The sequence below is a fragment of the Apteryx mantelli genome, unplaced genomic scaffold (genome assembly GCF_036417845.1).
Source record: "Apteryx mantelli isolate bAptMan1 unplaced genomic scaffold, bAptMan1.hap1 HAP1_SCAFFOLD_59, whole genome shotgun sequence".
NCBI classification, from domain to species: Eukaryota; Metazoa; Chordata; class Aves; order Apterygiformes; family Apterygidae; genus Apteryx; species Apteryx mantelli.
This window is the reverse complement of record NW_027118789.1, coordinates 179,124-204,426: the sequence shown is the minus strand read 5'-3', so window position 1 is coordinate 204,426 and position 25,303 is coordinate 179,124. Positions and strand designations below refer to the sequence as shown.

Here is a 25,303-nt window from a genome sequence, read left to right as displayed (position 1 = left end):
AGTTTTTAGGGGCTCATAGGATCACAAGATTATTTTTAATTTTTTTTATATATATTGTCTTTTCTTCTGTGTCCTGATTTCCTTGGGAATTCTTTCCTTCTCAGTGCAGCTAGGTGTAAGTCAGACTTGACTTCCTGGTCCATAATTAAAACCCAATCCAATTCACTTTAGAGATTTAAAAATATTTGCATTCTCCTGATTGTTTGCTCACTGTTATAGGGCAAAGATCTGAGATTTTTGGTTCTTTCTAGCTCCTTCACTTGTCAAGAACTGTCCTGTGTATGAATAAAGCTTTCAGTTGATGAAAACTACTCTATTGCTAATTTTCCTCACTTCAAGTTGATGGCCAGTAATTCTGGCCATGTTTTGAAGAATAGAGCTAAAATAAATGCAAATAACAGAGCTGAAAGAAATGTGCAGAATATCTAAGGTCTAGGATAACTGCATTTTCTTTCCCATCTCCTTAAGTGAGCAGCTGTGATTCTGGTCAGGCTGCCCTTGGCCTGCTTTGACCCATTTACACCCAGCTTCATTAACTGCCAAGCTTACGGTTTAGTTTGATAGTGGCAGGGGATTTCATGCACAGACCAGCTTACGCGTCGAGTGCAGCGAGTGCCCCGCTCCATTCATATCAGCTCAAGAGGAGCTGAAGCTAAACTCTCAGCCAGAGCCACTGGCCATTTGTTAAATTAGTACATTATGAACAAACATTGTTGTATCAAGTAAGCGTAGGCTCCCTGGTGCTCGGGAACGCATGCACCAAAGCAAAAGGCTGCATCTGCCTAAGGTGCTTTGCTCTGTTCTGCTGACAAAGATGGTTTCCCCTAGCAGAGGCAGCGGAAGCAAATGTGTTTGCCACCTCAGCTGCTGCAACTGGTAACCCAACAGTAGTTTAAACTTTTGTGTTGGGTTGCGAGTGCAAGTGGCGGAGGCATCTGTTGTATTTTTTCAGCCCTGAAAGGGGAGGAGACGATGGGAACGACTCCAGAAAAGACATACAATAAACGGGAGGTGGCAACATTTTGAACCGCTGTAGCTGGATTCACCACATCTGTCAAATCTCTTATGCAAGGTCTTTCTAGGTGATATTTGTGGAAATACAGAATAGCATTGTTTTGTGTAGATACATGATTTACAGTTTTACAGATGAGTGTAGATGTGGCAATATGTTCCACGCTGTTGAAAGTACTGATGCTAAGTTTAACCAAAATATTTGTTGTTGGGACCAGGTTTCTGATTTAATCGCATATAGTCTAAAGAGGATGCAAGTCCACTTGATGTAGCTGTGATTATTTTAAAAGCAGAATTTGGTAGACAATTGATATTTATTATATATTAGAAGAAGGAAGTCTACAGAAAGTGGAAAGGGGGACAGGCCACTTGGGATGAATATAGGAATGTTGTCAGAGTATGCAGGGATGCGACGAGGAAGGCTAAGGCCCGTTTGGAATTAAATCTGGCTAGAGATGTCAAGGACAACAAGAAGGGCTTCTTCAAATACATCAGCAGCAAGAGGAAGACTAGGGAAAATGTGGGCCCTTTGCTGAATGGGGTGGGTGTCCTGGTGACGAAGGATGCAGAGAAGGCAGAGTTACTGAATGCCTTCTTTGCTTCAGTCTTTACTGGTCAGGCCAGCCCTCAGGAACCCCAGACCCTGGTGGCAAGAGAGAAAGTCTGGAGAGAGGAAGACTTTCCCTTGGTGGAGGAGGAGTGGGTTAGAGATCATTTAAGCAAACTTGACACCCACAAATCCATGGGCCCTGATGGGATGCACCCACGAGTGCTGAGGGAGCTGGCGGACATTATTGCTAAGCCACTCTCCATCATCTTTGAAAGGTCATGGAGAACAGGAGAGGTGCCCGAGGACTGGAAGAAAGCCAATGTCACCCCAGTCTTTAAAAAGGGCAAGAAGGAGGACCCAGGGAACTACAGGCCAGTCAGCCTCACCTCCATCCCTGGAAAGGTGATGGAGCAGCTCATCCTGAAAGCCATCTCCACACATGTGGAGAACAAGAAGGTGATCAGGAGTAGTCAGCATGGCTTCACCAAGGGGAAATCATGCCTAACCAATCTGATAGCCTTCTATGATGGAATGACTGGCTGGGTAGATGAGGGGAGAGCAGTGGATGTTGTCTACCTAGACTTCAGCAAGGCTTTTGACACTGTCTCCCATAGCATCCTCATAGACAAGCTCAGGAAGTGTGGGTTAGATGAGTGGACAGTGAGGTGGATTGAGAACTGGCTGAATGGCAGAGCTCAGAGAGTTGTGCTCAGTGGCACAGAGTCTAGTTGGAGGCCTGTAGCTAGCGGTGTCCCCCAGGGGTCAGTCCTGGGTCCAGTCTTGTTCAACTTCTTCATCAATGACCTGGATGAAGGCACAGAGTGCACCCTCAGCAAGTTTGCTGACGATACAAAACTGGGAGGAGTGGCCGATACGCCAGAGGGCTGTGCTGCCATTCAAAGAGACTTGGACAGGCTGGAGAGGTGGGCAGAGAGGAACCTCATGAAATTCAACAAAGGGAAGTGCAGGGTCCTGCACCTGGGGAGGAATAACCCCCTGCAGCAGTACAGGTTGGGGGTTGACCTGCTGGAAAGCAGCTCTGCGGAGAAGGACCTGGGAGTGCTGGTGGACACCAAGTTAAGTATGAGGCAGCAATGTGCCCTTGTGGCCAAGAAGGCCAATGGTATCCTGGGGTGCATCAGAAAGAGTGTTGCCAGCAGGTCGAGGGAGGTGATTCTCCCCCTCTACTCAGCCCTGGTGAGGCCACATCTAGAGTACTGCGTCCAGTTCTGGGCTCCCCAGTACAAGAGGGATGTGGCACTACTGGAGCAAGTCCAGCGAAGGGCCACAAAGATGATTAGGGGACTGGAGCATCTCTCTTATGAGGAAAGGCTGAGAGAGCTGGGCCTGTTTAGCCTGGAGAAGAGAAGGCTGAGAGGAGATCTTATCAATGTGTACAAGTATCTGAAGGGAGGGTGTCGAGAGGATGGGGCCAGACTCTTTTCAGTGGTGACGAGCGACAGGACGCGAGGCAATGGGCACAAACTGAAACACAGACACTTCCATCTGAACATGAGGAAATACTTTTTCACTGTGAGGGTGACAGAGCACTGGAACAGGTTGCCCCGAGAGGTGGTGGAGTCTCCTTCTCTGGAGATATTCAAAATGCGCCTGGATGCAATCCTGTGCAATGTGCTCTAGGTGACCCTGCTTGAGCAGGGGTGTTGGACTAGATGATCTCCAGAGGTCCCTTCCAACCTCAGTGATTCTGTGATTCTGTGATTTTAAGAATCCAGAGATTTGTGGTGTTTTTTTCCAGGGTTTTTTCTCCTAGGCTTTGTGTAGAGAGTTGGCTGAGGTTATGGGACATTCTCAATAAGTCACCATCAGTTTCTATTCCTTCTACCTCAAGTAATGTTGTAGGTAACCATTTATAAGAGTTCTGTATTTTTAAATATCTTTATATGAGCACTTAGGTTATGATTTGTCTAAGTATGATTCAAGAATAACTACCCTGAAAACCAGTGGTAATCTCCCCACCCTTGTGCAACTGAGGTTAGTCTTATCCCTAACATGAGAAGTACAAAGTTGTTATCATTGTTAAACATACAACTAGTGCTATACTTCTACTGCTACTCGTAGCTTCCTGGTAAAACTTGTTGAATTCGCTTCTTTGCTCCTTTCTAGGTACCGTAGTGAGAAGATGACCATGAGCTACACAGAGTACCTTGCCCATCGTCAGCATCATCACTTCCAAAATGGCATTGGGCACCCCCTTCCACCGTGCAACCATTATTCCTGACACTGAGCCGCATGATCAGTCACTGGACCTCTCTGCAGACCTCTTCCCAGGAGACCCTGCCCCTTCTTGGTCTAGCTATCTCTATTACTGTCCCATTTGATGATGATAGTTTCCATTGCCATGTTGAGGCTTCTCCTTAGTCGGCTAAGCTCATCGTGGCAACGGGTGGGAAAACTGCATTGTTACAAAGATCCCATACCTTTTTTTTATTGAGTCACTGCAGATTTTTTTGCAGCATATATAGCCCTTGGGTTTTTTATGAAATTTTAAATTTCTACTTCATTAACATTGAATTATATCAGTCAAGACTTTCTGTGACTGGATGGAAGGAAAGAGTTTAAGGGTTACAGTTAGGCATTCTTTGTTCAGAAAAAAAGGCATTTATGGCTTTTACATTAATAGCTGTAGCAGGGAATGAAACATATCAGATTCAGGTATTAAACTAGACAATGAATTGCATCTTCATTACCTTCTTAATAGTGTCATGCGTATGCTATCTCACCCCTGCGGTAAAGATTTCATGTAGCTATATACATGATCTTCAGACCCAGCACATACAGCCAAAATTTGAAGGATGACATATAAAAAGCTTTATTTTGGATGAAGAGAAGCTGTTGTATCTACAGCGAGAGGTAATGTTAATATGGAAGCATTTTCAGAATCAAGTGGTCTAACTGCTAAGGCATGACAAAATCCATCAGGCTGCTAGACGCCTTTGTCTCCCGTTCCACTCTGGGAGCCGAGGGCGCTTTAGCCCTGTCAGGACTAGTCATAGTAATGCATTTATAATGGGACGATGCCTTTCTCATGATCTCAAATTAGGAGTCACTTTGGTTTGTAAAAACAGGTTGGTGAGTAGCAGATGTCATATTAGGAAGAAAATGGATTTAGATTTTGGTGCCTTTGACTATGACATAACTATATACTTATATATAAAATTCATAGAAAAAATATAGCAAATGTGCCAGATGTTCTAGCAAAATATATTGAGTTCTCTGCTGATCTGGCATCAGGTTTCTTTTTTTTTTCTTTTTCTTTTTTTTTTTTTTTAAGTGGTGGGGGATATTTAGTTTGTTTGTTTTGAGCAAGCCTGTTTTGGAAAAGACACCTCCCCTCTCCTTCCCCCCCCCCCCCCCCATTTTGTTCATTTTTCTTTTGGACTTACTGAGTTATATCAAGTCATAGTTAGATAAAAGTTAACTACTGTCTTTTAAAAAATATATAATTGTGTTATGAAAGAGCACAGGACAAGTATGCCATAATTTTACATGTCTTCATGTATTGCAGGAATAGTACTTGAGAGCTCTAAGTACTGTGTGGTAATTCTGATAACTCTCCACAAGTTAGAAGAAAGAAAACCAATTGGAACTTTTTACAGCTGTAAAAATAGGATTTAGTAAGAGGTATGTGTGGTATAGCCGCAAGCCCAGGACATGCTGGGAGCTAGCTCCTTGCTCGTGTGCCTGCAGAACTACCACTAATACCTGATATAGTTCAGTGCGTATTCTAAGGGACAACACATCCCATCTATTATAGAAAAGACCTTTCTAATATGGATGAGTAAACTACAGTAAGCAGAAATGACAGATATTTCAAATAACAAACGTTTGTTAAAAAAAATATAAATATATATATATAATTCAAATAGATAAATTGAGTTAAGATGTAACAAATGTCAGACTAATTGTAAAATGTTTCAATGTTTCAAAAAGATTTGGATAAATTATGCTCATCCCTTATGTGAGATTAGCTTTGCTACTTAATTTTTATAGAGGTTCTTATAGAAGGTCTTCGGTATTCCTTCATCCACAGCATTTGATGTCCAAATATTAACATTTTCAGTTGTGATGCCTTAATTTATAAGTAAACAGAGGGCCTGAAAATTCAGGAGCCAAGAGGTGCCAGGCAGACGCTGCAAAAATTAATAGATGTTTATATAGAGGCTATTTTGGATGATACTGTTGTGTTTCTACTTGGGGAACATTTTTAAATGGATTAGTCTTCAAGTGGAAATTGTGAACAAGTGGCTACCTGACAGAGGTTTGTTTGTTTTTTGTTGTTTTTTTTTCCTTGCCCTTCTAGGGAAACAGAGCACAAACTGAATCATATTGTCTGCTGCAAAAAAAGTCATCCAACCCCATCTTTATCTGTCATCTCGTTACAGCAAGCTCATGCTTCTGTATGAGCTCATTGTTAGAAGTTTTTTAAAAAGATCTATTATATATAAAAATATATATGTATTGAAAGGTGCTAATCAACCTCAAGCAGGTCACGTGACTGGTCATGCGGATCTAAAATCATATCAGATTTTTTTAAAAAATCTTCAATATATGCAGATGTTATACAGAATTTCTTACCAGTGTAATAATGATATACTGATGAATAAACAATTCTGCAGGTTTTTAAGGACAAGGTCAGCCATACTTCCCACCATGGCTTGGGGGGAAAAAAGGATAGTTTTGTCTCCTTTTTGTATACAGCATCATGCACAACGCATTTTTGTCTATCTCTCAGTAGCTGCTGCTTAAAAATATAGTTCAAAGGGTGTTATACAAACTGTAAAGGTGTGCTTTTAAAATGAGTTAATGCCAGACCCTTCTGGACCAGAGTTTTGTATCACTAATTAAAAAACTGTTACAAAGTCTATGGTCAATCAGATTTGTATGATATTTTATAAAAATGCTTAGAATAATCAGTCTATCTACAGTGTTTCTAGGGCACCTACCTCCTCAGCATGCAAGTGCTGAGAATGCTACAGATTGTTTCTGTGTAATTGTGGGTTTATTTGTACAAAATGCGCAGTTCACTGTGACATGCACTGGGACAGAATAGGTCTGTTTGCTTAAAGCTGATCAAGAAACACTTTCATAAATGTCATTCCCTCGTAATTATGTTTATTGCCCTTTCAGATATATTGCTGGTTTTAGATGCAGACTTTTTTTTATTATTTGGGGTACTTTATGAGTAGTTAAGGTACAACCAAGTAGCCTGTTTCACTGTTTTCACGCTGGAACGCTAACTTCCACTGAGAACTAATCAGTTTGCCTTATTCTATTAAAAGGGTTTTCTTTCAATTCTTTTGCTTAACGTTCCTAAAACCCACGTTCTATAAACCGAGTTAGACGGCAGACCCCTAGAGCTGACGTGCAGCTCTTGCTCGGTCGTGCTTCGAGCAGCCTTTCTGCCGCCCAGGCTGCTGCAGCACGGCCGCTTCACCACCTCACCCCAGCGCTGCTCGTGGCGATGCTACTATTTAACCAAGAGCCAAATCCACTGGCACACCCTGGCGTTTGTATATGGACCTCCTTACTTGTCTTCAAATGTGCGGGTTTTTTAAATTGTTGTCTGGAGTAGGTTACATCTCTTGCGTGTGTTAGATCGAACCAAAGAAGCCTCCAGCCGTGCCCAAATGCTGCTCCTAAAGCCTGCCTTCCAGTCCTTGCAAAATCCCTGCAGGATTAAATGTATTAACTTTTTTATTTTTGTGCAGTTTCTAACTGATTTTTGCTAGTGATGTTAATTGAATTAAGTTTATTTGGGGAGGTCTGAGTATCTACTCCATTTAAATAAACTGGTGACTTTCCTTTTATGTTGGGGGGGAAAAAAAAAAAAAAGAAAAGGAAACCCAAAGTGTGCCTCTCAGATTTAAGGGTTTCTGGTTACATTTATTCTTAAGACCAGCAATGATTCTTTATATACAAAGATATGTTTTCCTCTTTTTTTATTACTGTTAAAGAAAAAAATAAAGGATAAAAACCTCTTTCTTTGCTCTGGACCCAGTAATTGCGCTGGTACATAAACGCACTGAGAAAACAAACTTTTGTTTGAAACTTTTGTAACAACTTATGACTGTTTTTGTATATCAAAGTTGATTCTTTCAAAATATTTGGATCTAGTTTCTAAGTTATTTGAGTGTTTTATATGTTTCAGAAAATTACTTTGAATTGTTCACCAGCATCTTGAGTTATCTGTAATGCAATGGTGACACAGTAGGCTCAAAGCTACCTGGAGTAGCTTGTAAGGCCTCTCTCTTTTCCTTCCTTCCTTAGTAACTTGATTGATTACAGTAATATCACAGATTACCCGAAACCCCTTCCTTTATAACTAGATCCTCCTTCCTTCCACATTTAATTGCTATTAGTGTGAAGAAACTGTTGAAATGGGCATTTTAATATAAGTATGGCTTAAAAAGATAAAAATGAGGAAAAGCAAAAAAAATTATATAGAAGGTTATCTGTGGGTCTGCGAGATATGGCTGTGGAAAGATATTGTAGTAGTTTTAACACTATTGTTATTACCTTTTAAATCATTTATCCAATAAAATATGGAAGAAGAATCACCATTTCTTTTTATGTTTCTCTCCTTAATTGTGTGGCTTGGTCAGGGTTTTTTTTTTTTTTTTTTTTATTGGAACATTTAAAATTAATGCTAATTCTAGATGCTAATGATGTTAGGAAATATTTCCCTGTGATTAACTCAGTCTTCATTTTGCCTACTGTAGGAACAAATTGGACAGGTGCAGCTTGCAGTCTAATTCAGAAGTGAGTCACTGAACACTCCAACTTATATCAGCATTTCAGGTCCAGTTCTGTACTTTTTATGTCTAACTTTAAGCACTGAATTGTGTCCAGCATTGGGCCTTTTACTCTCTCGGAACTTTTTTAAAACACGGCTTGGCTGCAGAACCAGTTATACTGGTGTGACCAACACGCTTCCCTGCAGTACAACAGGAACATTATTCAACAGGATAAATAGTGTTAAGTTGAAAAATGAATTCATGCAGCAAAACTTATATCAAATAATATCTTCAAGTAAATAATTTCAGTATACTTTCTTTATATTACTCTCACAGTAGAAGGTGTAATTTTAAAGAATATCAAGGTTTGCATTGCCATGAGTGGTTTATTTCACCCCAAAACTCTTAGTCTAAAGCAGTATGGCCCTTTTTAAGTTTTAACCTGGGAAGGAGAGCCAGTGAGAACAGCGTTACCAGAACCACTAGAGTTCAACAGCTGTAACTCTCAGCAGGGGCTCTCGGTGTCCCCGCAGCAGCAAGGGGCTTGGGGGCAGAGCTTGCTGGGGCGCCCGGCAGGAGGGGAGGAAGGCTGGGCGCACCTTCCCCCGGGCGGGCGGGCAGCGGCTGGGCTCCTGCCGAAGGGAAGGGAAGGGAAGGGAAGGGAAGGGAAGGGAAGGGAAGGGAAGGGAAGGGAAGGGAAGGGAAGGGAAGGGAAGGGAAGGGAAGGGAAGGGAAGGGAAGGGAAGGGAAGGGAAGGGAAGGGAAGGGAAGGGAAGGGAAGGGATGTTCGTTTGAGGAGCGAGGAAGGCGTGTGTCCCTGCGAGGCAACAAAGCCCCCATCCCGCTGTGCTGATGACAAAACACAGTCCCAGACAGAGGTAAAACTGACTTTTAAAGCCGTGTTTCCTGAATTAAATGCCTATTGTGCTGAGAGGCATTTTCTATTGCATAGGAGTGAAAGGGAACATACTCCCTCTGTAGGATAATTATTGAGACAAAGCAAGAAATTTTTAACATGCCTCTGCAAGTGTTTTTGTCTTTGACTAATCTAAGACTTGTGTCTCCTGTCCATAGATGCAAATTCCTAAAAAATAAATAACTAAAAAATCCACGTAACCTTTAGATGTCGAGGACTGATACAGACATTACTCCGCTTGCTTGAAGCCTCGATGTGGAAAATAAAAATTAACTCTGCAGGGAAAAGCTCCTCAAGTAAATAGCTTACCTTGTCATTTTAGCATTTTACAGATTTGGTAGCGGTACCAAATCCAAATCCATCTTTTGGATTGATGATTAGCTGTCAAATATTCAAGGCCCTCTAGGAATCTGTTAGTATTACAACTTGAAGTGGAAAGCCAAGTTCAGTTTTCCTACCTAGTTTTAAAAAGTCATAAGCAAGACACAGTGTCTGGTATGTCTAGAATGAAACAAACTGTACAGTATCCCTTAAAATGCATTTATTTGTTTTAATATAAAGATTTAACAATTATTTGCCCAGTGAGCTGGACTTAGGGCGCAACAAAAAACAATTGGACCAAATAATTACAAAAACAAATACACAGATTACCCCTTCTTTGCAAATGTTACCTCATAACCAAGTTTTAGCACATTACAAAGTTTACTAAATGTAGAACACTCTTACGGATTATTCAGAACTAACAGCACATGCGGCAGTTCAGCCTGCCCACACCAACCCTTGTCCCTGCCATTCCATCCTGTGCCTGCATAACGTGATGCTTGAACGAGAGAGCTGGGCAAGCGGAACTGCGAGTTTCCGAAGACAGCGTTGTGCCTCAGCCCAGTGCACGAGCAGCGCCAGCTCCCTGGCACAGGCCGGTTGGCGAGAGCGGTGGGGGCACGCTCACTGTTCTACCTGCTACGTCCTCTGCAGCACTGAGATAATGACATGGTAAATGCAGAAATGATCTTTAAAAAAAGTACGAAATTGACCCTGAAGAAAAATAAAATCAATTTTAAAACCACCTTGGCTTTAACTTGGAAGTTGAAAACTACCCTTCCAAAGGGGGGGGGGGGAGATACTGCAGCTCCCGCAGAGGGAGGCAGGGCGGGCCAGGAGGCCGGAGGAAGGCAACGGGGGCAGAGAGACAGCGGCTGTTGTTGAGAGGTTTGCAGTGCCTGGAAGCACTAGTGCAGAGGGGGAAATGGGGTAGTGGAAGGGAGAGAGAGAAAAAGGAGGAAGGAAGGAAGGAAGGAAGGAAGGAAGGAAGGAAATGAGAGAGGGTAGGGGAGAGAGGGTAGGGGAGAGGGGGAGGGGAGAGGGGGGAGGGCAGAGGGGAGAGGGGAGGGGGAAGGGGGGAGGGGGAAGGGGGGAGGGGGGAGGGGGAAGGGAGAGGGGGGAGGGCAGAGGGGGAAGGGAGAGGGGGGAGGGGAGGGGGAAGGGGGGAGGGGGAAGGGGGGAGCGGGAAGGGGGAGGGGGAGGGGGAGGGGAAAGGGGGAGAAGGGGGAGAAGGGGGAGAAGGGGGAGAAGGGGGAGAAGGGGGAGAAGGGGGAGAAGGGGGAGGGAAGAAAGGGGAGGGAGGGGGGAGAGGGAGAAAAGGGGAGGGAGAGGGGGGAGAGGGAGAAAGGGGGAGGGAGAGGGGGGAGAGGGAGAGAGAGTGAGTGCACGAGAGAGAACGCATGCGAGAAAGTGAGCGCACGAGAGAGGGCGCATGCGAGAGGGTGAGGGGGCAAGAGAGGGCAGGTGTGGGAGAGAGAGAGGGGGGCAAGAGCCCGCGCGCGAGAAAGAGAGAGAGAGAGAAGGAAGGCGCGCGTGCGAGAAAGGAGGGGGCAAGAGCCGGCGCGTGCAAGAAAGAGAGAGGGGGCAAGAGCCGGGGCGCACGTGTGAGAGAGAGAGAGGGGGCAAGAGCCGGCGCGCGAGAGAGAGAGGGGACAAGAGCCAGCGTGCGCACGCGAGAGAGAGAGAGGGGGTAAGAGCCGGCACGCGCGCGAGAGAGAGAGAGAGAGGGGGTAAGAGCTGGGGCGCGTGAGAGAGAGACAGGGGACAAAAGCTGGCGAGCGCATGAGAGAGAGAGAGAGAGAGGGGGCAAGAGCTGGCGCACGCGTGCGAGAGAGAAAGCAAGGGCCCGTGCGCGAGAAAGAGGGTGTGCGTGCGTGCGTGTGTGCGAAAGAAAGAAAAGAAAGAAAGGAAGAAGGGAAGAGGGGAGGGGGGAGGGGGGAGGGGGGAGGGGGGAGGGGAAAGGGGGAGGGGAAAGGGGGAGGGGAAAGGGGGAGGGGAAAGGGGGAGGGGAAAGGGGGAGGGGAAAGGGGGAGGGGAAAGGGGGAGGGGAAAGGGGGAGGGGAAAGGGGGAGGGGAAAGGGGGAGAAGGGGGAGAAGGGGGAGAAGGGGGAGAAGGGGGAGAAGGGGGAGAAGGGGGAGAAGGGGGAGAAGGGGGAGAAGGGGGAGGGAAAAAAGGGGAGGGAGGGGGGAGAGGGAGAAAAGGGGAGGGAGAGGGGGGAGAGGGAGAAAGGAGGAGGGAGAGAGAGAGAGAGAGAGGGAGAGAGAGTGAGTGCACGAGAGAGAACGCATGCGAGAAAGTGAGCGCACGAGAGAGGGCGCATGCGAGAGGGTGAGGGGGCAAGAGAGGGCATGTGTGGGAGAAAGAGAGGGGGCAAGAGCCGGCACGCGCGCGAGAAAGAGGGGGCAAGAGCCGGCGCGCGAGAGAGAGAGAGGGGGGGGGCAAGAGCTGGCACGCGTTAGAGAGAGAGGGGGCAAGAGCCGGCGCGCGTTAGAGAGAGAGAGGGGGGGCAAGAGCCGGCACGCGCGCGAGAGAGAGAGGGGGGGCAAGAGCCGGTGCGCGTGAGAGAGAGAGGGGGGGCAAGAGCTGGCGCGCGTTAGAGAGAGAGGGGGCAAGAGCCGGCGCGAGAGAGAGAGAGGGGGGGCAAGAGCCGGCGCGCGTGAGAGAGAGAGGGGGGGCAAGAGCCGGCGCGCGTGAGAGAGAGAGGGGGCAAGACCCGGCGCGCGTTAGAGAGAGAGAGGGGGGGGCAAGAGCCGGCACGCGCGCGAGAGAGAGAGGGGGCAAGAGCTGGCGCGCGCAAGAGAGAGAGAGGGGGCAAGAGCCGGTGCGCGCAAGAGAGAGAGAGGGGGCAAGAGCCGGGGCGCGTTAGAGAGAGAGAGGGGGGGCAAGAGCCGGGGCGCGAGAGAGAGAGAGGGGGGGGGGCAAGAGCCGGCGCGCACGAGAGAGAGAGAGGGGGCAAGAGCCGGCGCGCACGAGAGAGAGAGAGGGGGCAAGAGCCGGCGTGCGCGCGAGAGAGAGAGAGGGGGCAAGAGCCGGCGCGCGCGAGAGAGAGAGAGGGGGGGCAAGAGCCGGCGCGCGCGAGGGGGGGGGGCAAGAGCCAGTGCGCGTGAGAGAGAGAGAGGGGGGGCAAGAGCTGGCACGCGCGAGAGAGGGGGGGGGGGGCAAGAGCCGGCATGCGTGCGAGAGAGAGAGGGGGCAAAAGCTGGCGCGCGCGAGAGAGAGGGGGCAAGAGCCAGCGCGCGCGAGAGAGAGAGAGGGGGCAAGAGCCAGCGCGCGCGAGAGAGCAATGGCCCGCGCGCGAGAAAGAGGGTGTGCATGTGTGCGTGCGTGTGTGCGAAAGAAAGAAAGAAAGAAGGGAAGGGGGAAGAAGGGAAGGGGGAAGAAGGGAAGGGGGAAGAAGGGAAGGGGGAAGAGGGAAGGGGGAAGGGGGAAGGGGGAAGGGGGAAGGGGGAAGGGGGGAAGGGGGGAAGGGGGGAAGGGGGGAAGGGGGGAAGGGGGGAAGGGGGGAAGGGGGGAAGGGGGGAAGGGGGGAAGGGGGGAAGGGGGGAAGGGGGGAAGGGAAGAAAGGAGGGAAGGAGTAGAGGGGGGGAGAGGCGAAGGGGGGAGGCCGCTTCTCTTTTTGTTGCTCAAATTTTTCCAGTAGCTACAGTATTTTTTAGAACAGATGAGGAAACAGAAATGGTTCTTCAAATAATAGTAACTAAAATTTAAAAAAAAAAAAATCAATAAATGCCAATGCTGCAAAATTTAATGCAACGCCAAACATTCTTCCTAAACCGGATTTAATCCAATTCAAGGCATTTTGCAAATTTCTTAAGTAAATAAATAAAACAAGACAAACTTAACAGTAGCTGGGGGGAGGGCAGAGTGTGTGTGTGTGTGCCTGTATTTTACAGCCAGGCACGGAAGCAAGCCAGAAAGCAGTTTGTAAATTAGAACATGGGGCAAAGCACTCCCAATTCAAGTTTGGGGTTTTTTTGGTTTTTTTTTAAATCAAGCGGAGTTAAAATATTTGGAGAAGCCATTTGCTCTCTCTCCAATGAAAATTTTGCTCTTTTAAAACAGGAAAGAAAAAAAAACCCACCACGCTTATCATTCTTACTTTTCTTCTTGAGGTATGCGTGACTGTACCTTAACTCCAGAATATATCTTCAGGTGACTGAGCTGAAGGAGGAGGTATGGTGGTTTTGTTTTATCTTACAAGTCACAGCCATGACAATGCAATGAAAAGAATCTATAAATTGCAACAAACGTCTGTACAACAAAATTCCTGCAGCCCTGAAATACAACAGTCTGCACAAACAATGGCCTTAAAACTAACTATCGGAATAGCTACAGGTCACGAGTTCCCATCTTGCCGCGCAGCCCTTTCCCCCTCCGGACGTGGCAGAGCTGAAGAGGTTCACCAGCTGACTGTTTATAATGCTCTCTACTTGCATCCCATTCTACTCCAAAACGTGTCAACAAGAAATTTAGTGCTATCTCTTCATATAAATGCAATCATACTAGTAAACTGGAACACTGCCTCTCCAGTAGAGGGTGGACTGATTTAACTCTGCTTTTTATACCTATACTTCTAAATCTGTATACAGAGCATATCAGAGCTGTAGAGAGAAAATAATTTAATTTTGTTCCCTCACTAACCACTCTACTGAGGTCAGTGCAGAGCACAGAGCAGGAATGTTTCAAAAGCTAGTAAGTTTAAAAAAAAAAATTGGATGTTCACATTGCACTTTGTATCTCTACTCCCGCTCCAATCTAAGCTAAATGTCAATAACCATCTTGTTCAAAGGCAGGTCGGAACAGTGGATGAAATACCTATTTCAGCCTAGATGTTACACGGCTTTTTGAAATAGTTTCAACCTGGTGTTTTTCCAGTCACTCAAAAACATCTCCAAAGCTTTAAGACAAATGGGACCTAGTTGGATATTAATCTACAGCAGCTCATAAATAAAGTAGCCGATTAAAACATAGTTTTTGTTTGCAACAATTTTTGTTGTTACAAAAATTGTTGCAACAAGTTATTGTTGTTATTCTCCCATATTTTCAACCAGCTTAATGAAAATACAGTAGAACCTCATTGTTTCACACTTGTCACTGGGAGATTCAGTGTACATTTCTTCACTGTGACCATTTGACAACATTCAAGCACTAAGAGTTAAGCTAGGATGATGTACTTCAAGATATGCTCTGTTCTTATCAGTGATGAGTTATAATTCAGCTTTATCTCCTATTCCGGGATGTAAGTGTACTGATATTTAGTAGAAAAAAAGTCATAAAACGAGGCAGCACTGACACTCTCTTTGCTGGAATGTGGACAGATCCTGGGCCTAATTTTAAAGGGTGGCTTCGCAAGATTCTACTGTAATCTACACAAAATGTATAAAACACGGACCATTTCCAGAATAAGGCCACTAATTTTGCCATTGGCAATTAACAGTGAGAAACAGCAGTTAAAACACTCACTTGATTACAGAGGTGTTTTTGAGGCAATAAACTGTGGGAAGAAGTATAAACACACAGTCCTCTCATCCCTCCTCTTTCTTTTCCAGTCTGAGTATAGGTGTCTCTGCTTCCTGTATGTACCTATTCCCTGAGGAGAAATTTCAGTCTGTTTTCTTAGTGGGGAATCTAAACAAGTCCACGCTACATTTAAAGATGGGGACGGCGCTGTAAAACAGTAGCATTACAAGTTTCCCATGAGTCATAGTCATGACAGTCTGATGTCCAGATGCCCAGATTCGATACCAGCGCCCATAAAAAGGGTCCGAGATGGCTGGGCATAACATGTCGTTCAAATTCACTTCTGTGACCTAGGAAATGGACAACAGATTTATAAATTAGTAACATTTTGTGTTGCACTGATTCAGACACCTAAAATGGTAATTTTCAAATTACCAGAGTAATCAAAAGTGTTTAGCTGGCAATCCTTTGTTCACCATCAGTAGGCCAGCTTTCAGAAGGAAAGCGGATCTGAAGGCAGTTGTGCATTTAAGAGATGGATTTATACACGTGCATAGCTGATTTATACAAGGTTTTGCCACTACTTGTGAAACATGAGATACAAATGGCCATTAGGATGTGCAATTAAAAGTTTGTATTCAAGTAATTTTATCCATGGGAATCTGAACACTTTGAAAAACTAGTGAGTGTTTTTACTTTGAATGTACCTGCAAACTATCCATGTACTAATGCACATTTACTTACCAATCCCAGAATCTGCAAGATGCTAAAATGATATACGAACATAAGCCCAGTAGACAGAAGAGCCCACCAGAAATTGGAGAGTGGTTCTGGAGTGTCGATGCCTTGAAAAGAAAGGAATACATTAGTATTCAGCTGAATTACTGTGTCCAAACACTCATGGAAAATCCTCTTTTCTCCTCTAGATGTTGGGGTATCTGGTTTTAGCTGATAACCTAGTGACTACTGTTATAGTAATTAATATTTGAGAACCTTACTTCTTACCTGGAGCATCTGGATCAGTTTCTTCCCTCCTTCTGCTCCAACATTAAAACGTACAGTATATTAGCTCATTAAGCTTGCCTATTTTCCACCAACACCAGTGATTTTCACCTCATTTACCTAATTTTTCCTTCTAACACAGAAGTACTAAATGTATCTAAAAGCAGGTTGTTAATCGTACTCAGACACCTGCTCGTTATGGGAGCTATGACTTTAGCATGCACAGAACTAACCCAGGTAGTGGCAATTACTGCGCAGTCCTGTACTGGAGCGTGGCTTGATAGCCATTTCCTATTTTATTGTTGGTTGACATCTATTCAAGTAATTTGCACCAATAATGCATAGGAACAGAAAACCTTTATAAAGTAGTCAATCCATTAGTGACAGACCATGCTCTTAAGTGAAAATTGCTGTGGAGATACTCTCAAATATACCCTATAAACAATTTTATGTTCAGTAGATATCACAGATGCTGTAAAGTATTTGTCCCCCTCAAATGAAGCAGCAGGTACCACAGTATTTTGGGCCTCTCCTCCTGAAAATGAGTTTTGGCAATTTAGTGAAAAAAACACAATGTCACATGATCTAGAGTTTACCAAAGAAGTAAGAATACTCTAATAAAAGTACCTTCAGATGCAAGACTATTTTTAGAATTAAATAGTCACACATATAGCGAGAACAGAAACAGCTTACAGAGTTGTCAGTCTTACTAACAGACACGTTAGTAAGATGTGGGGAAAATATTACTTTCCTTATGACTTTAATAACCTAGGGACACACACACAAAAAAGATGCACACTGTCATGCTGTTCAGACTCTGTAAAAAGCTGTAGACTTTCAGACAACTATAAAAATACACTGTCATTTTTATCTGCCTTTGCCTGCTCTCTGCCCTGTTAGATATTATCAAATGTTGATACGTATATTCATTACTCGATGCCTTGTAGCAGAGACGGGCATATTCATATTACCCTTCACTAGCTAGCACATTCCGCAATAACCATAAAGATTCAATAGACTTCAGCATAGGCTGTACAAGCCTACTGGGGACTGAGAATAACTATGCACATGTGTAGGTAGCTATGACTACTCACTACACTAAAGCTGGTATGAGTATGCCTATGTACGGTATCTTATGAAGGAAAAGGCAAATAACTCCTTTTCCCTGCTTCACCGCACCACCATTCAGTCATGCATGCTCTCTGTTTTAAAACCACCAGAGGACTGCTTTCTCCATCCTTATTGCCCTTTTACAATCCTTTCCTGCATTTATTTTTCTGTAATTTTGGCTGTCATGCCAGGTAGCTACAGCAAAATCAATGTAATTTAAAGAGAAATTTCTGAAAGTTACAATATTCTTCCCAAAATTACCTGCACTTTACATTCTAAAGCAGTAGAGCTATCCATTGTCCACTGAAAATAACACAGCGGCTCCGTTCCTAGTCAGGAAAGAGCAAGAAGTTGGTTGTATACTTGAATGACAGCACACGTATGCACCCCATATATCAATCGCTCTCACTGTGACTTTAATAAACAACAACATTATTGTAATTTTACCCAAAATACAATTGCATACCATTGCTGTGATTTGATGCAGCCATGACAAAGAGGAGCAGGGAAGCTACTTTGAAAGCATAAGGCAGCTTATAAGAGTTCTTTTCCAGTGGGCGGATGAAGGTCAGAGGAAGTGTCTGAACTACAAGCAAAATCCAAAGTTAAAAGTGAACTTGATATGAATAACGGAGTCCTCTGTAGTTAAAGGGAGAAAATTCAGACTCGTCTAATACTTCTAACATACTTAGCAAGTATGATCTAAGAGCTGGGGGGTATCCTGTTTACAAACTAGTACAGAAAGCTTTACTTAAATAGCAATGATATTAATTAAACTCTGCTACCTGAAAACGTCGGTAAGATGGCAGATACATGATACCACCTGACGTATGGTTTTTCATTACAGATAGTGAGGGAGGAAGCAAGTAGCTTTGGTGTCAGAGCTTAAGCGATCACAGCTCTATTACCAAAGTACCAACTTTAAGTGACCTGGTCAAGCTATACATAAACTTTTGTGCTGCCTCCCCAGCTGTAAAGAAAATGTCATTTGACTTGCAAAGTTTTTAGTGTTGTCTTTGCAGTTTTAGGTGCATTTTTAACCTAGATGCAATATACAAAATAATACTTAAATAAGTTAAGCTATCTAAAACAGCTCCCAGGAACTGGCAGAGTAGTGCTATACCATATTTGTTTTCACATGAACTCACCTGGTTGACATTTACTTATGTTATTTCAGAAGTATTCTATAAAGCCTGAGAACAGATGGTACTAGACTAAAGAGGTAAACATTCAGAAAAGCTAGGATTCAGAGACCTTGATATTTGGGGGACAACTTAGGGGACTACATTGTTTCACTAGGCAACGTGTAAAACTCTAAAATAGACAAGCGGTCCTAGCTATGAAACAGGCTTGGAGGAAGAAGGCAGTCTTTAAGAGATTAAGTAAATTGCCCAAGATTACAAAGCAGAGCAATGGCATAGTTTGGCTTTGAACCCATGTTTCTCGTATCCAGCTCGAACAATCTAGTCAGAGAATCATGTTTCAGCAGACGCTTAGGAGAGCTGTTCAGGTTCTTCCAGCTAAGAATTTTGCACTACTACATCCTCTTTTTTTTCTTGCAAAATTAAAAAAAAAAAAGTTACTCTCACACTCCACAGACTTCTGATCTCACCAAATAATAGAAAATCCCCCTCGCTTGCTAGACTTCACAATCCTGAAAACAATAGTATGATATTCAGCAGTGTCATTATCCAGACATCGAGGGACAAAAAGGAAACAACGACCTCCACACAGAAACATTTCAGAGCGATCTGGATTCCCACATGTGTTTTGGGATACTAATTTTAAATTCATATCTGGGATATTCTGTGAACATTTCTCATTAGATAAATAATCGCTACAGATTCTACCTCTCTGCAACAGTGCTATTCAACAGATGACTGTTTAACAGGCCAGGGTGATCTACTTTCCTTAGCACACAGTCTGTTAACAATGGCATACAAAAAGGAAAACTGAGATCCAACTGAGAAGTTGTTTGAACGGCCTGCGGTGGGTTTGTCACAAGCTATTTGCTGCTCACATGGGAAATCAATTTCGATATGTAGCGGTGAGCTTCGCCATCTCTCTATTCACTACGAATCACAGGCAGTTCTTATACGGTATGTTAAGCACATTCAAAAAAGTTTAATCCGACTGCCAGTCTGGCACTAATCTCATTCTCAGAAACGCTCATGCCCCAGACAGTTGAGACCATTCCAGATCAGGGGCATCCAAGTAGGCTGTATATTTGCTCTTGTGTTGAAATAGCATGGTAATGGATATTTCAGTTTAAACTTTATTATTTCAGTAGCGCTGTTGGGAAGGACTTAATATGGATTCAGGAGATTTGGGTTCATCATCTGCTTCTGCAATAAGAACTCACGTGACCTTGGACAAGTCAAATAGTTAATTTTGTCATCTAGGCAATGGAAGTGTGGCTTTAAAATCTAAAGATCAACAAGGAACAGAGACTACATTTCTTTTATACTTTTTCCCCCATGAAGTCTTGTGCTAGTTCTAGTGTCCTTACTAATTATTTATTTTTATTCAAACTTCTCAAAAAATAGGCTTGTGAAAATCTTTACAGAATTTAACAGAAACTAATACTCTTTTGTATTTCCATCTAAGCATAAGGTAGTAGAAAATTACTCTTCTTTTGATTGCAAGCGGAGATTTATTTTTTTCCCCTGCCCAAAATACAACCAAATCAGTTTACTCTCTCCACAGTGTGGACAACCTGGGTTTGAATTGTGAATTTTGCACACCCATTTTAACAAAGAGGATGCTGGAGACTTAGCTCCCCCTGCAGTCTAATATGTCTGAACCATACAACGACGCTGTTTGACACTGAAGTGACACTGATACAGAGGCCTCTGACTAAGCATAAAGGATATTCCTGGAACTTCAGGTACATCTGTTCACACATCAGATTGCTCCATATGCTGGAGATCTCAAACTGTAAGAAGGATTATCACCTGAACTCTACTGCTAAGGAGTAGCCACATATTAACTCTTATTCCATACCATTGTGGAATGATACCATTTGCTCACAGCACAAATATGTGGCTGGCATATTTCACTAACAAGAGACAAACAGAATGATCTCTGAATTACCGTACTTCACTTTTTCTTTGGATCATTTTTTACTTCACTTCACTCAATAGTCAAGAACAAAAAGAAGGTTACAAACTTATAGTATAGTAAGCGCAAAGGATTATAAGTGGCGGCTGCTGCTGTAAAACACAAGAGATTCACCAGAATGAAACAGGCTGAATTTGTTCTGAGCATGTGCTAAATTGTATCCCACTGCTTGGCATCACATCCCTAGGTTGTCAATTGAAGCTACTGAACATCCAGACCATGCATTATGAGCTTCTATTTCCTAAATGAAACAATGCAGCTCTGCTGGACAATGCGGCTGAGGGCACATCAACACTAGAGGGGGACAAAGCATCGCGCTTGAGGAATACGTTCTACATTACCTTCTCGGGGTGATGATTAGAAAACCCCCTGTCGGCGCAATGGTTTAGGATTCCCACACTTACTGCAACAGTACAGTAAAGTGAATGCAAGATAGTAATCCTGTTTGAGCAGACAACAAGCAAGCTAGCCTATTTCACTAATGTGTGCCACTACAATTCATTAGAGCTTCAAAATTCCAAGAAATTATCTAACTAGCTGATTAATATTTACCTGGGATCTAATGATAAAAAGAGATCTTTTCAGCTCAGTTTAAGGTGCAGTACTTCCCAAGAAACATCCAAGAAGGCAAAAGTCTTGAAAACAACATAAGCCTTTGGGCAAAAGACCATCTTTTTATTCCCCTAATTCAGGGCCTGACGCTGTTATCCAGGATGGAACTCCAACATATCACCAGAAGCTATTAAGTAACAACATACAAAAGAGTAATATATACTTCAAGAAAAAGAGCAAAATTTGTGGTAGCCATTAGGCACATCTTGTTCCATTGGGTGGGACGAATTCAACATACAAAGGGCAAAGTGCCAACCTACCTCCTTTCCGCAGCAGATAGATGGGCACAACATAGAGCATCACATGCTGGATGTAGTAAATTTCCATTTCAAATGGGAGCTGAGGAATAAGGAAAACATTTGTAAATATTTTTCATTATTAACACCTGAGTCACAAGGAACCATTTTTAAGAAGGAAAACTGCTCCTCATGCCCCACAAGAATCCCTTCATTTAAGTTCTTCTGTCACCTGTGTATATTAACAAAGTGATGACAGACATTAATGGTCAGTGCTTTGAAAACGCAGCTATCTGTACCCATCCCATCCTCCTTGCCGCTAACACAATACAGTGCTTCTAGCAGAGAATTCGCAAAATTAGCCAGCAGCACAATAAAGGAGGAATAACATAAGATAACATAAGCTTGCTCTCTTCCTTTTCCTAGTTAGCATAAATTACCAACAACAATGCAAAAAAGCAAAGTAATCAAACACCCCCCCACATGGCAGCAGCCTATTTACAAAAAAAGTTAACTGCTAGCTTGCAAGTGATAGAAGGCTATAAAGCAGATATTTTAAAATCATTGTAATGAAAAATAAGTTATTGCTGGGAGAGCCTGTGCAAAAATTTTCAAAAGACCTGATTTAGCAAACTGCACACATGTGCAAAACTACTGCGCTTCTCTTAAAACCAACAAAATTCAAAATAGACGAATACCAGTCAATCTTCAAGCTGCAGAAGAATGCATATAAACAAGTTACCTGTTAGCAGATGAGCAATACCTGATTTACCACTAACAACTTTTGAGAAATTACTGTTAGACATTTGTCTGTTTAGTTGAATTCATGTTACCTCTCACAGGAGAGGTCAGACAGACTGTGCTAAAATAATACTGTTCTAAAATTAACCTGAACCAGAGCCCAACTAATTCTAATTCTAGCTCTGTACGAGTTAGAAAAAGTAATACACTATATCTGAAAGTTATTCCCATCTCCTGTAAGTGTTTTTGTCTATATCCATTTGTTACAAAAAAAAAAAAAAAAAGGTTCAAACTAGACCATAACACATTTAAAATTGAACAATGGCAGGAAAAATTCAAATTCAAACTTCAGAATCCAAGTTGTTGTTGCAGTTCACTTAAAAGGCTGAAAAGACATACTTTTCTAATATATTTCAGATGTGAAAATTGGACAATACCCTTACTTGAGTCTGAAATCTCACAGGAATAATGCAAAGCCAAATCATTAGCTTTGGTTTAAACGCAGGCTCATTTTAAATGCTAAAATGCTAAAGTGACTCCGGATGCAAGTATTACTATCATGGCTTGTCTGTTCAAAAAAAAAAAAAAAAAAAAAAAAAAAAAACCCAAAACCCCCACAAAAAAAAAATCTGCATCAGCAGAAGTCAGAGATGGAAACAGTTCAATTTTCTTCCTAAATAAGTCAATAAAGAGCAGGTAAATACTACAGTGATGTTTTAAAGTCTACAATTTTTTTAAATCCAATTTTGAATGTAAAAGCTGTTAAACCCAACAGCTGGATTCCATTAGTCCTGGCATCCCCCAGCTGAATACTTTAAACACTATCAGTGTCCTGATTGCAAACTCCAACATGTTCAGCCAACTCTTGGGAGAGTAAGCTAAAGGATCTTCCATACAAGCTGTTGGGTTAACTTGCTCCAAGTATTCTGTATCAAAACATAAAACCAACCAAGATAATAGTATGCAAAAGCAAGAACTTCACAGAAATCCTGAAGTTTCTTCAATATTAATCTTTCTTTTGTCTCCTGTATTACCTGTTGAAAGACACCTAGGGCAAAATAAGGAAATCAAACAAGAAGATTTGAAAAGAGGCTAACGCAGCTTTAGTAATGGAAAAAAATCCCTGTACCTCTCCCAGCTGGAATACGCACACTTCAGAAACAATAGCTCCTAATAGAAACAATACAACACGAGGCACTCGGTCCCTGCCAAGGAGCCTTCTCTAGGATCCTGTGGTTTCATAAGGGCTTCTGCACTCGCCGAGTTGTGAGGGTCAGTTACACAAACATCACACTCAGGACACTTCTGAGAACAGAGTAACAGTTATTTTGCCGCAGTAGTGTGGACAGTAACTTTTTGTGTAAAACAAAACTACATTTTTTTGCTGTGAAAGATTGATTGTTCTGAAGCCTGGCTAATTATGCAAGTGCATTTCCTGGTATGGAACTGACAACGCAGACTTCTCCGTACAGCCAGGCACTCAAGCTGTACAGCCAGGCTACAATAAAGAGAAAAGAACAAACACAAAAGATTAACTGTAAAGTGGTACAGAACAACTGACTCATCCGGCTCTAAAGGTCTGGTGTGTAAATTGTTTTATCAATAAACACTCATTCACAGATAGCAGATAGGTATCTTGAATGTGCAACAAGAATCTGCAAGTGGAGACAACACAGAAAGGATCACCCATCAATCCAGGATTTTGAAAACCTCTTCATGAAAACAAATCAGCAGTTTAGAATGTGATCAAGTTTGAGATATCCAAAAATCAAAGCAACACTTATTCACAGAACACAAAGGAGCTCAGAATACTGCCTCCTGAGTTAATTCATCATCAATTCATTTGATGGTATGCAGCTGCAAAGGCCATGAGGATCTAAATCCAGACTCCAACAAACTAAAGTAGACCCTTGCCACAGGCCCCAACAGACGTGTCTTCTCCCATCAGATGCCTTTGGTGGAACACAGCAGCCACTCTCAAGAGCAACAAGGAATTCCCTAGTAACAGACCAATGTCTTGATGGTATATTTCTTTATCCACACCCGTCCCCACATTCAGAAACACTGAATGTTCACTACCAAGATGGACCACTCTGAAATCTGTATATTAATTTTCAATCTGTTTGCTGACTGTTTGCCCTAAACTCCTCTCTCCCTTGCAGGCTGCTAGCATCACTCTTCCTGCATTTCACCTTGTTTCCCTTCTCAGGGCATTAAAACTAATAAAGGTACAAGACAAAATGACAAATTATCCATTTCTTCTACTAACTCATATTCTAGGCTCTTAACAGTCTAAATGAACACAGAGTACAGGCTGCCCTGTTACTCAAGATAATAGGTTCTTTTCCTTTAAAGGTTCCTACTCGAAGAAAAATCTGTTCATTGTCCAGTCACTGGTTTTAACATTGGTATAAAATCGTGCTATGTTCAAAACACAACCTAATACTGACATACACAATTCTTCAAACAGGCATACCATATCCAGAGTACTATGTTAGCATATTTTGAAATAAACATTCAGACTATTCAGTTTTTACGTTTTCTGATGAAATTTTTGTTAGAAGATATATATGGTGTTTTGTTTTTCCAGGAAGAGTTCGGCTCAAAGTAGCCACATCTGCTGCTTGCCCCCACATCAGCCCAGTATGGTGCAGATTCAAAAGTGCCACATTCCCAGGAGACTTGCTAAGGGCTCACTGGAGACGTACCAAGAATAAATAGTGAGCAGGCAGTAAGTTTTCATCCCAGGAACAGGTAAGTTACGTTCAGTGGTCTAGCTAAACTCTTAGCAGCCACTTCTACTGCTTGTGAGACTGCAGAAAAGAGAAACTATGTGATGAAGGATTAGAACTCGTCTCTGTCTTTTATCTGAGCAAGAAAAGTCACAGCCATCAACAGCAGTCCTCTGAGCACGTAAGGGATGCCCTAACTTAAACCAGCTATTGCCCTAAGGAAACAATTAGGTCTTTCCATTGACTGCACTAAGATTTAGAAAAAGCTCTTCAAAACTATAGGCTTCTGGGCTGAACTCTATTCGAAGTGCTGATATTTAGATGCGAGTTCCTCCCTGCCCTGCAAAGTGTGGCAACTGGTGTAAACCCACTTCAACTCAGCAGTTGGTTTTCAGTGGAATAGGAGGTTGCTACTTTGCTCTATTTTCTGAAAGCAGTACTCCTCCCTCTGTTAATTATTTATTCCTTGGTTTTATATTTGCAACAACAGCTCAAGCACCGTGTTGTGCAAGAACTCTCCCTCCACCATCCCCTACAAAGACTGCAGGGTATGACAGAAAAAGGGACAAAAGTCATTCAACTCTGCCCTTTTCTATAGCACACCCAGCAGGAAGGCTAGGTGTCTGCAGGAAACATCAACTGGCATTCTGTACCAGTAGCTTTCCTAGACACAGTCAGTAACCCAGATTCATAACTTATAATTAAGGACTAGTTTCCTAGACAGGGTCAGTAA

At 43.1% G+C, this 25,303-nt stretch overlaps 1 protein-coding gene across 1 annotated transcript in view; it reads right to left on the bottom strand.

The window, feature by feature from the left end:
* Positions 1 to 9,767: 9,767 nt before the first annotated feature.
* Positions 9,768 to 25,303, bottom strand: part of LOC136996611 (transmembrane protein 164-like) — a 30,956-nt gene continuing 15,420 nt past the window's right edge. The window contains exons 4-7 of the mRNA XM_067317504.1: positions 21,122 to 21,200; positions 15,762 to 15,862; positions 15,021 to 15,367; positions 9,768 to 10,212 (exon numbers count right to left, since the gene is read on the bottom strand). Of these exons, the coding sequence (XP_067173605.1) occupies positions 15,161 to 15,367; positions 15,762 to 15,862; positions 21,122 to 21,200 (387 nt within the window). The 3' untranslated portion in view covers positions 9,768 to 10,212; positions 15,021 to 15,160. The remainder of the gene's footprint in view (positions 10,213 to 15,020; positions 15,368 to 15,761; positions 15,863 to 21,121; positions 21,201 to 25,303) is intronic.